Source organism: Dryobates pubescens, chromosome 2 (assembly GCF_014839835.1).
Source record: "Dryobates pubescens isolate bDryPub1 chromosome 2, bDryPub1.pri, whole genome shotgun sequence".
Lineage (NCBI taxonomy): Eukaryota > Metazoa > Chordata > Aves > Piciformes > Picidae > Dryobates > Dryobates pubescens.
The window spans coordinates 49,856,969-49,869,347 of NC_071613.1; the positions used below are offsets into that span (position 1 = coordinate 49,856,969).

At 40.5% G+C, this 12,379-nt stretch overlaps 1 protein-coding gene across 1 annotated transcript in view; it reads left to right on the plus strand.

The window, feature by feature from the left end:
* The window catches only part of THSD7B (thrombospondin type 1 domain containing 7B), a 296,164-nt gene that overhangs the window by 177,255 nt on the left and 106,530 nt on the right, over positions 1-12,379 (plus strand). The window contains exons 12-13 of the mRNA XM_054177216.1: positions 2,110-2,304; positions 6,341-6,604. Of these exons, the coding sequence (XP_054033191.1) occupies positions 2,110-2,304; positions 6,341-6,604 (459 nt within the window). The remainder of the gene's footprint in view (positions 1-2,109; positions 2,305-6,340; positions 6,605-12,379) is intronic.

Consider the following 12,379-nt stretch of genomic DNA (forward strand, 5'->3'; position numbering starts at 1 on the left):
AGAGATGGGAAGGGTCACAAGGATTGAAAGTGAAAGGCAAGGATCAGTAATGTAGAGGTAGTTATTATTATGCTGATTTACTGTCACTTAAATCTAAAAAGACTTTTAACAATTGCTTGCCTTTTGCATGCTCTTCAAAATGTCAATTTTCCTTAGAAATCTAATTACATTTTAATAAGATATTTTCTTCTTTCCAGGTGGTTGCCAACCCATCCTTTCCTCCCGTACAATATTGTAGTTAAAAAACAAAAGTCATGTGTATTCATTGCAAAGTTACACCTCAGTAAATCCAACTGTGAGAAACCAGAAAGTTAGTTTTCCCTTTTTTGTCATGCACTTTTAGTTACATTAAGCACTGGCAACAAGGAAAAATATATGCAACCTCAAACCCTGAATTACTTAGGAATCTCCCTAAGATAATATCACAGGTCTTCGAAGTTAAATAAGAAAATCTGGATTAAATAACTTCATCTTCTGTGGCTTTATGATACAATGTGTAGACTTGCCTGAAATCAGAGAGCCTGACATGACTACACTCTTGGGGACAAATTCAATTCCTAATTCTGTCCCTAACTGTATTACTTTAATCAAGTCACAATCTGCTTTGCTTCGGTTAACCTACCACACAGTATGTAAATAGCCTACAATCTTGGGGATTTTATGAAAATGTATTATTATTAAGGAAAGTCTTCATGATGTGCAGGCTATTTTTATTTATTATAATTATTTACTATTAATTCATTGAAACTTTTTGCAAGTTTTATGATAGGCTTCCTGTGACTCAGATGTAAACTTTAATACTTTTGCCCTCCCATTGTGGCTATTACAGTGCCATTATCCAGTCTGAAAAGTTAATCATTACAATCCAAAAATGGACAGGGGTGTTGAAGGAAAAGAGCATTGTCCTAAAATAAAACTGGGGAGAAATCAGTGTGTCTAAGTCCTGGGCTGTATTCTTGCAAACCCCATTTGATGTTTGCCTAGCCCTAAAGGCATCTGTGGCAAAATTCAGGACCTCAGGCCCAGCCTAGTCCTGTGTGTGTTCGTTCTTATTGCTGTGGCTCATTCTTAGAGACCTGGTAAGGCTTTGGCCAGGGGAACAGAGAAACACATCACATTTGAGTGTGGGCTGCAGCCTGGATGGTGCTGTGTGTAAAGATAAAGCTTTGGTACCTGCCTCTGCCCATGACAGCTGGAACTTCAGGTCAGATGGAGCTTGGCAGAGTGACGCTGCCCTCAGCTAAAACCTAAGAGTAGTTTTGTGGTTTTTTTCTGCTAATGGATCCATTTATTAGTGCTCTTATAGCAAGCTCTCATGCACCATAAAACAGACTTCTTCTAGTAAAGTACGATAGCTGCAGCCCCATTGTATGATGGCTGCAGGCTGAACACTTGTGCCCTTCCTCCTTAACCTCTTCATTTATGCAAGATATTGAAAGGTTCAGATGGCCAGAGTGTGAGAGAACATGAGGAGTAGCAGCATACTTAGGGAACTCATTTTGGAAGGGGAAGACTTGGTGTTTACATCTTGCTACAAGAAACATTTAATTGTGGCATCTACTTCTTAGACAGAACAGAGGTCTCTACCGTGCATGGAGAAGCTGTACAGGCAGTTGTTCCTTTCATCTGAAATATGGAAAAGATGGCAATTTTAGAGAAGGAGGCTCTCTTTATGTATATATATATATAAATAAACTTATCTTTCACTTTGAAGCAGTTTCCGTTCTGTGGGTAGCATGTGCATCACAGCCTTGACCAAATATACTTTATGGCACATAACTGCAGTGCTATATCTTTTCTTGTCTGGTTGTACAATGTATCATGGGCTAAACTGTTGCCCCAACTCTTAAAATGACTTCCTCCTTGAGAGTGCTGAATTTTTGTCATCATTTAGATAACACACCGCTCAAATAAGTATATGTCTTTATGGTTTTGTGAAGCTTCTAGCGTGTCTTCGAGTGGTGCACGAATAATGACCTCAAAATTAATCAGCTTTATTCTATTAACCCAGGAGAGTCTATCTCAAACAGAACACAAGTCCTGACTGCATAGAATAAGATACAATATATATAAGAATTTTATCAGGATTTCTGTACCTTTACTTTTCAGTTGTGACATGCCTGTCGGAGCACAACTCCTCCGCTGATGTCGGTGACTGCGTGCGGTGGGCAGGAGCTATGCCATCTCTTGTACAGGAGTGTCTCATTCCCTGCAAAGATGACTGCACGTTTACTCCCTGGTCTAAATTTACAGCATGCTCCTCTGACTGTGAATCAACTAGAACCAGGAGACGGTCACTCACAGGTATAATCTTTTCTAGCATTTATCTGACGGTGACTCTTGTCAATGAAGTTTCTCAGGGATTTGGGGAAAATCGGACAGAATAGAAATCTTCCTTAGTTGATTCTAAATCTGATACACATCATTGCCTGCTTTGTGCGTTCATATCTTTGTGTGAGCATAGTGCAGAAAAGCTTGGTGGTGCAAAGCCATTTTTTGGACAAATTAAGCAGTCACTATGCATTGTGCAAGTTTATCTGACTTATTAATCTGGGAAACGTGGAGCAAATGCATATACAAGAATAAAAATGTCTCTTTTTCTGTTTAAGGCTGTTGAAATCTGGATAAAGTTTAAAACTGGGAGCTTTTTGCTCAGCATTATCCTGTGGTTCGACAGTGCAAATTGCTACTGTGAATAAAGAAAAAACCAATATAGTTAAAACAGTTTTCTTTGATCTTTTATATGTAATCATTAAACACCCTAGTTCAAACCATTTCACAGAGCAGCCTCCCATACTTGCTCTTGTGTTTTGTTATTGTGTTATTTGAATGCTGATCAAACTGAAAAGCTTTAAAACTCTGTAATATAAATAGTTTGGAGCTGCTCATTTTGTTGTCTTTCTCCTCATACACACGTAGATGAATCAAATCCAAATGAATTACACTGTTTTCAGAAGGTTTACAAGAAATTTACTGTTATTGTTATCCTGAACACTCACATCTTTTCATGTTTCTGTGTTGTGTTTGAGTGCTGTGGTGTAGCTGGCTTGAGTTTGCTCCAATAGTAGAGGTGGAACTTCAAAAAATTCCACTTTGGAGTAGAATGCTAACAGCGCTGTAAAAACACCTGCTGCAATAATGCCTGGGAATTGAATGGCAGCTAAGTTTGGTGTCTACCACTGCTCCTTTCTTCTGGACTCATACCTGGTTGCATGGCTATCCTGTTGTTCAGTTTCTTACTGTTAGAATGATCTGTGTTTGTAGTGACTAACAGTTACAGTACACAGACATAATGGCTTCAAGCTGCCATTTGCCAATATGGTTCATTAAAGGATAGATTTCTCTTTTAAATAAAAATCACTATTGTACAATACTCAATTGTTTCTGCCAAAAAGCAGTAGAAATTCTCTACCTCTCCAGGTAGTTTTAAATCTGAATTTTCTTTATGAACATCTGTAATAGTTACAAAACTATGTTTTATATCGGGCATAGATCCATTTAAGTCAGTGGACCAAAAATGGTTTCTGATACTCAGGTTTCAATGGCTTGTCTCCTCACTTGCACTGTGCTTGTCACCAAACACCACCAGCCTCTCCCATGAGACTTTGCTGGGCTCCCTTCCTCCCACTGGGAAGGAACTTGTGGTCTCAGCCCACTGCTGGTAAAGGTGTCCTGAAAAACAAGCAGTGAACACCCAGTGGTGCTGAGGTGAGGACATCATGAAACTGTATAGAGCAGCCTGAAAGGATTTGGTTTTAACACAGTTCAAAAGGGAGGTTGATGAGATTAGTGTTCAGCATGTCTTTGCATAAAACTTCATGAAAATTTGAGCTGGCCAAAAGCCTTGGAAAAAGATCTCAGCCCACAGATTTAAGGAAATCCTTTGTGCTGTTAAGATTCCTTTGTCCATTTGTATTTTACCTTTCTGAGCGAGCATGAATTGTGCCTCCTTGTTCAACACTGTGTGTCTGCTCAAGTGAATGCTTTGGCTTCATTGTAGGAGTTCATTAGCAATGTCATTTACCGGGAATCTGCTAATTGTTTGCTAAGTATTTGCTTGCCTCCCACTCATTTTTTAATAGTATTATTCATTTTACTTTGTAAGTAATCATAGACTCTACATATAAAATTAGTCATTACTTAGAAGCAAAAGACTTATTACAGAACATATCAAAATTCAAAGTCATTATAATGAAAACACAATTTTTAGGTAAGTCTTCAGTTAATTAATGCAGTCAGTTCACAGTACTATGGATTCAGTGCATGTTCTGCAGTGTATTTAATGTTTCCTGTAATTTTTTATGTACAGTATGTGCTACCTGATAATATTTGATGTATATAATATTTGTTACTGTTCAGAAATTTAATTAGAAGAAGGAAATACTATTTAATTGAAGCATTTATGCCCTTGAAAATTTTGGCAGCGCTTTTTTTGATAGTAATTTCTAAAGCAATCTGTGAAGATGATAAAAATATCACCACTGCTAATTCCAACACTACTTCTTTGTGTGAGGAGTAAGGGATGAATGTCACTTCTGCCCTTAGAATAGGGCTTTCATAGCAACTTGATTAGAAGGAAGATTCCTACCAAACAGATGGCAGGGCAAGGTGGAAGAGAGTGTCAGATAAGTGTGAGATAATTAGCATCCTCACCTGTGTCTGATGTGTTTCATGTAATAATGGCAAAAACACAGGCAAGTCCCAAATTGCCATATTTACTGATACAATGCAGAACATACAGCTGTATATATATATATATATATATATATATATATATATATATATATATATATATACTCTGAGTCTGGGGCTTCTGTCAGTTTGTGAAACATGAAATGCTGGAAGTGCCACAAGAGAGCTCCCAATCTATTTAAAGCCTCTTAAAAGGCTTCCCTTGAAGTGTGTGAAGTTATACCTCTTATACCTCACATCAATTTGCTCACAGGTATGTGTAGATATAAATACAGAAATAAATATGTATTTTAAAAAATAATGAAGATGTTGGCACTATTTGATTTTCCTTGGGTTTATGACTCCCTTGTGCTGACAAAATTTACATTCCCCAGTATTCTGGCAATACAGTTTAGAAAGAGCTGGGGCCTGAAGGACAGTAATATTAAGGGTCTACAACTAGTGCCTTTCTCCTTGGAGGTATGCTTGTATCAAAACAGGTATTGATGCCAGCCAGCTTGGGCTCCTGCTGATGTGCAGCGAAATGACTCAGTTCCAGGCTAGAAGGAGGACTTTTGGGTTATACAATTTTTGTTTGTTTGTTTCTAGTATCTTGTTTGCATGCAATACCAAGGAGAAAACATTTTGTTTTGGATCAAAGCTTTAAAAACTTTTTGCAGAAGTCTTTTTAGTGCATCCAAGATCCCTAAGGAACATTTTGAGGATGGGATACAGATGCGGTTTGTTAGTGAATTGAATTCTCCCCTTCTGTGCATATGCCAAATGTAAAGTTGTTCCTGAGCATAGGCAGCATAAAGATTTCTCCACATCACATTGGCTAAGCCATGCCAAGAAAGGCATTTGTTTTATCTTCAGAGGCTGTATGCAGACCTTTGTTCCCTGGAGCAGCTGTAGGGAAGCAGAGAGCATGAGTTCTCTTATTTACATTATCTCTTCTTGTACCAGGGATCTCCTCTCATCTCTCGAAGTCCTCCAGGAACAGGGCATGAAGAGTACAGTTGCAGGGAGCTGTACCACAGCTTCATTTGAATGTTACTGTTTCCTGAAGCTACTGAAGCTTCTTTTCAAACCTGTTGAAGGAACAGAACAAAAGAAAACATAAAACCAACTATAACCATTGAAATGCTTTCCAGCCCTAATAATTTACTGAGGATTATCTTTTCTGTTTTCTTCAAAGTGTGGTTTGTGTGCAGAGTGCATCTTTAATTTGTATAGTAGACTCAAAGAAGTTGTGGCTAATGTAGAGTCTTCTGGAAGTTGTCCTGGCAACCATTGATTTTGAGCAGATAGAGACAAAACAATCAATTTATTTTCATCAGATAATTAGAGAAAGATGATATTATTTAAAATTACAAAGCATTTCCTGGCCAGACCAATATTAGGGTAAGACTTTACATTTTGCTCCTTGCCCTACCCATCACAACAGTATTTTCAAGTTCTCTGGTTGCCCCTGGAGATAAATACTTTGTGCTTGCACTCCTGAGCGCTGGCAGCAGCTAATAGATGCTTCAGAAACATCCCTGGATATTAACATTCAGATTGTCTTGGTTCTAATGTGTTGAATTCATGCAAGTATAAATAATATGACGTGTTGTTATCAAAAGTAGCAGATGTTAAGCTAACAAACAGATTTCTGTGGTTGGAACAGGGAGAAGCAGAAAGCGAGACAAATGCCAGAATACAGAACTTTATCCTCAAGTTGAAACAGAGCTGTGCCCCTGTGAGGTGTTTACCTCCCAGCCCCACGGAAATTGGTCCGACTGCATTATTGGAGGAGGTACATCAGAGCCACCGTTGGGAGCACGATCCCACAGAGATGCCAAGGAGTGTGGTGAAGGTGTGCGACTGCGAGCTATTGCCTGTTACGATAAGACCGGCAGACTCGTGGAACCATCTCGCTGTAGCAGCTCAGGTGAGGAGATTTAAAAAGCACACAACATGAGTTAATAGCCCTGCCACTGTTATCCACTCAGCAGTTCCTTTTGGAGCATATCACAGGTGTGTTCAGTGGATTGAACAACTTTCACGTTGCCTTGAGTGTTGAACACCGTTCTTCGTTGTTAATGCTGAGGTTTTCCTGAGTGTAAAGTTCTACTGACATTTCTGCAATGGAAGTGAAGTAGAAGAGGGCTAAACCTGGCTACACTGTCGTAATACCAGGTGGATTTCTTTTATTTGTGTTAAAATCTCATAAAACCATAAGCTTAGGAAAAGGAGAAGCTGTATTTCTATCAGCATGTTGTTTGAAGGTGTTTCCTGCTTCAGCTTTTACTTGTTTATAATTTTTGTTTCCTTTCCACTAAATTTGGAAGTTTGTATGGTTGTTTCCAGTGAAGGAATCAGGAATTTTCTTGAGATAATCGTATATAATTACAGAATGCCTGTGATGTCACCTGCTCACACCAAATACACAACTTCAGCAGCCAGTGGTCTCCTCCTTGCAGTTTTGTGCCAGTCTCAAGCTCCAGTTGACACACAAAGTATATTCCAGTGTCGCTACTTGCTGGGGCTCTGGGCTGTGGTTTTGTCCACATACATTTCCCATATACTCAGGAAGCCTACATCAGAAAGAGAAAAGAATTAGGAGTAGAACAAGCAGTAAATATTGCTCCTGCTGGACTTTGAGTATCCATGTTTTGCAGATCATCACAGACACTATGTTAAATCGATTTGTAGACAAAAGCCCTTGGCTTAGGGGCAAATGCAGTATCCATGGTGCTTCCAAACCACTCATGCTCTCTAACATAGAGTCAAAACCTTAAGATACCACACATTGTGATGTAGTAGGTTGGAAGACTGCTGGTGAGCTATATGATGGAAGAGGGAGAAATGATGTCTCAGGAGGAGGTTAAGTTGCACAACAAGAACTATTCATGTTAGGGTGCAGAGAAAGAAGTGGGGCTGCTCTGTGGAGGGTCTTCAGGATGAGGATCAGCAGCCTAAGCATGCATGTGATAAAAGGAAAAAAGCCCACCCTAGCAAAGTGATTCAGTCCTGGACTGAATTCATCTTGCAGCTGTTGATGGTTGTTCCAGCTGGCTGCATGGATTCATGAAGCAACTCTCCATGGTTTGTGTTTCAACAATGTGCTGTTGTACCAATTGAGTGTGCCTCTGTGGCCCACGAAGGAGAAATGCTCTACCTTTCCCTGACAGCATTACCTTTTCTTCTGTAAAAAGGGAGCTGTTGGATTTTGAAAGGTGGGTTTACTTGTGCCATGACTTGCTCTTTTGGAAAGCTCAGGGTTTTTATCACTGCTAAATAGAGGAGGTTGTCTGTGCGTGGGACTTTTCTGAATAACCTTGAAGTCAGTGATATTTATGTGGCATTTTTAATGGTCCGGCTTCTGTTAGGGAGGTAGTAGGGGGTGGTAACTCAAGGGGATTATTCTTGGATTTCTTGTCTTCAGTTTTTCACCTGAAATGATTACAAGAAGGCACTGGCACAGGACCCATCTTAGAGGCCAGGGGTTAGTCAGTACCTTGCAGCAGAGCCCTGTTATATGCCCTTCCTCCTGCACACCATGTACAGAGTGCTCTGAAGACCTTTAGTTTTGAAAATGGGATGTAAAGGAGGGGTAAGATGTTTCCGCCTTCTGGATGCCCCACAAGAGTTCCCCTAAGGATGAATTATTCTCCAGACAGACCTCTGTTTAATACCCAGGATGTATAAGCTCCTTAATTGCTACCTTAATTGAACACCTTCTGCTTGCTGCAGGGTGAGCTGGACAGCAGCATTGCCTTGGTCTCTGGGGGACATGGATATCTCTATGACTTTGGGCACTGAGTGCCCAAAAGTATGCAGAAAGCTCTATAGGCTCCACGTCCATCACTTAGGACCTGCCTTCCAACCAGAGCACTTAAATGAAGTATGTTGCTTTTGGTAGCACAGGAACTACAGGGATGACTTCTATAAGAAGCTTCTAGAAGCGTCCTCCATGTCCAACAGGGCCAATATCAGCTAGCTCCAAGATGAAGCCATTGCTGGACAAGGCCAAGCCAGTGATGTCTGTAGCACTTCTGGCACATATTTATGCAGGGGAAGAAAAACACCCAGCAAAAACTTGCGCAAACGCAGCTGGACAGGAGTAAGAATATGTGAGAAACAACTCTATGGGCACAAAGGTCACTGAAGAAGGAGGGGGAGGAGGTGTTCCATGCACTGGAGCAGAGATTCCCCATAAGCTTGTGGTGATGACCAAGGTGAGGCAGGCTGTTGCCCTGCCACACGTGGAGGTCCATGGTGGAGTGGATACCCACCTACAGCCTTTTGAGAACCCTGTGGCAAGACCTATGGACATGTGCCAAGACAAGAGCACATGCTGGAGCAAGTTTGCTAACTTGTGACACTGTGGGGAACCCACACTGGAGCAATCTGTTCCTGAAGGACTACATCAAAAAGAGCATGAGGAGTTCTCCTGAGGAGAACGAAGGGGCAGAGACAATGTGTGAGGAGCTGACCACTGTCCCTGTTTCCTGTCACACTGCAGTGCTGTGGGAGAGGGAGAAAATAAAATCAGGAGTAAAGCCTGGGAAGAAGGAAGGAAAGGGTGGGAAGGTGTTTTAAGATTTAATTTGTATTTCTCATTATCCTAATCTGACTTTTGATTGGTAATAACTTAAATTAATTTCCCCAAGTCAAATCTGTTTTGCCCCTGAAGGCACTCATCAGCTGACCTCTCCCTGTCCTTGTCTTGAACTATGAACCTTTCATTATATTTTCTCTCCCCTGTCCAGGCAAGAAAAGGAATAATAGCGCAGCTTTGGTTGGGAACCTGGCATCCAGCCAGGGTCAACCCACCACAATAAGCCCAATATTTATGGTCTCTAGAGCTGGGAGCTTTCAAAATGCACTTCTGAACACATTATTGAATTAGTGATAGAAACAAATCATTATCCAATTAATAATTACCAGAATGTTATTCAACCATAATAGAGAATAGCAAATTAGGGAAGCATGCAGAATTGTTAAGCCCTGGGAAATTACTCATGACAAGGTTTTTTTAAGCAGCTCAGTTTGTCTTATTCACAGTATCAGATGACCTTTTAATGTTTGCTAGCTGACCATATTTATGGCTAATTAAACCATTGCCTTATATATTGAATACCACTCGCTGTGACATCTAGTCACTGTTCTTGCTTTATGAGATGTGCGTCTAAGTGTGTGTGTCATTTATTTCTTTCAAGTCTTCTGACTTAATTTCCTGTTCTTTTCCTTTTGCAGGACAGTGGGGTTTTTTCCTTCCCCCTTGAAACCAGGATAGAAGCCAGAAGTTGTAAGGCTTAGAACTCAGTTCTTTACTAGGTCTTTTTGAAGAAGCTTTACAAAATGCAGAAGGACAGATGTAAGGATGTAAACTTAGCTTTAGAAGTAGAACGAAGTGTGTCCCGGATTTGATAATGCCTTGAGTATAAGGTGTTAGATAATAACATTTACATAGAGTGGAGTAGAGTAGAAAAGAATAGGTCAGTTTCTAGCTTTTTTTGAAAACAGCCTCTGGGGTATTGCCTTCTCAGTTTTCACTCTCCCTGACTAAAACCTTGCTGTTGAACTTAACCAGTTCAGTACCATACAGTTCAAATTCTGCATTTGCAACTTGAGGGAGAAATGAAGCAAGCCAAAATAATTACTAAAATCTGTTCATCTGTGTTTGTCAGCGGTCTAGACTCCAACTCTCCTAAGCCTACTATCTGCAAATATATGAGGCCTTTAACCATGCCTTCTAAAGAGGAAATTCATTTTCTCCCTACTGGTGTAGTTCCCACATACAGAGTACCCCAAGTTCCAAAACCAGTGAAGAAAAAAGTTGTGTCTTAATGAAAATGCACTCTAGCTTGCCTGCCTTCTTCTGTCTACAGTTTCTTCTATAAGGACCCAAGACCTGGGCTGCAGGAATCTTTGCCTTGACCCAGCACACCTCATGTGAATGCCTTTAACTCTAGTTGAGTACACAGGTCACACCTTGAATGATTTACCTATTCTCACTGTAATCTAAGCCTGGCTTAGCTCATGACCATTAAATATGACATGCTTAAAAATAGAAATCACAGACCTTTCTGAATTTTATTCCTTGCTGTATCAAACCTTGTCTCTGAAAAAAAAACTTGACCAGAAAAAACACAATGTAGCTTTTTCTTTTCCCCCATGAGTAGCTTTTATGATTAACCTACTGCTTAATTTTAGTGGGGACATTATTTCCTTGATTGCCCATTCCATAAGCTGAAGAAATGAGTGACACCTGCAGTTCTTAAAGTAATTATTTTTTTTTCTGGATTTGGTTCGTTATTCCTCTCCTTCCTTTAATTTGGAAGTGCTTTTATGAAATTATGGATAGAGGCAACTATCCCTAACTACATTACAAGAACATAATTGATAATTTGCCTTAATTTGTCTTCCCATCAGATGACTGCCTTTTGCATTCAGCTCACTGGTAGTCAAGAGGGTCTCTGTTCTCTAGCTTGTGTTGGAGCATCTTCTTTGGATGTGAAATCGCCCTCTTAATTGCATTTCATATGCTTCTCAATCTGTTATCTGAGTTCCTTGTATTATATCTGAATTTCCACCTCCTTTGTTTTGATTTAATGTAGCTCCTTTGTCGTTTTGTGTGTGTGTGTGTGCGTGCCAACAGGTGTTTTTCTGATCTCAGAGGAACATAGGTTGCCTCATCAGTTCCAAATCAAAAGCTGGAGATTTCTGTGCTCTTGCACAGAGGTTCTGCTTTTGATCCGACTGGCAATTTGTGGAAAGCAGGAATTTATGAAGAGCTCTTTTACTATTCAAATTCTGCTGTGCTTGCAACAACAGGAACCTGCAAGAAAGAGGTAACAGACAAATGGATCCTGGCTTTAAATCACAGAGTGGTTGTCTTCAGCCTACAGTTACCTTAAAAACCTTTAATTACCTCTAAATTTATGAAGGGCACAGCAGGGATGCTCATATACCTCCTTACTGTTAGCAGTGCAGTGTTCTGTTGTACATGATTTGGTTGTGGGCGGACAAATCAAAAAGGCCTGGGGTTGCTCAGAGGGTCCCCCAGCACCTGCTGATGCTGGGGCGTTACTTGGGTCCTCCCAGTCCAATTGACATTACATTTCTACTGGGAATGCTGCTGGCTAGGTCACGCCTTGAAAATGCCAGCTTTAGTCCTGAATGGGTGGGATTAGCACAGAGGAGCACCACAAGGAGTTAAAAATTTGGATAATGTGAAAACTCGCAGGTTTTTGTAGTTGCTGTAGGGATGCTTCTGGCTCCAAGACACATCAGGGCAGTGTGTGCCAGCAGTGACAATGCTGCTTCAGTCCTGATCAGCTGTGTCCCCAGTGCGAGATTTAGGACAGTGTGCAAAGGTCGTAGATCAGGAATTTCAAATCCTACTGCTGAAACCCAGGAAGTTTGATTTTGTCTGAGAGGTCAGCCCAGAGTAGTGCTGTATTTCTACCAGGGGTGTTCCTCTGGGGTTTACTCTTCTTACGTGATAATCCTCGCCACCAGTTTGATAGACATTGCATGACCTCCCTGTGAGTTAACATGAGCTCCTGTTCTGAAACCCTGCAGTGTGTGAATCACTGCACTGTCATTTTAGGAGTAAATGAGCTATTTCCAGGTCACTTTTGATCACTAGATTTTAATAATTTGTGATAGGTTAATGCCTATCCTGGAAGCAGGGTGGGGGGGAGGGCTTGTGAGA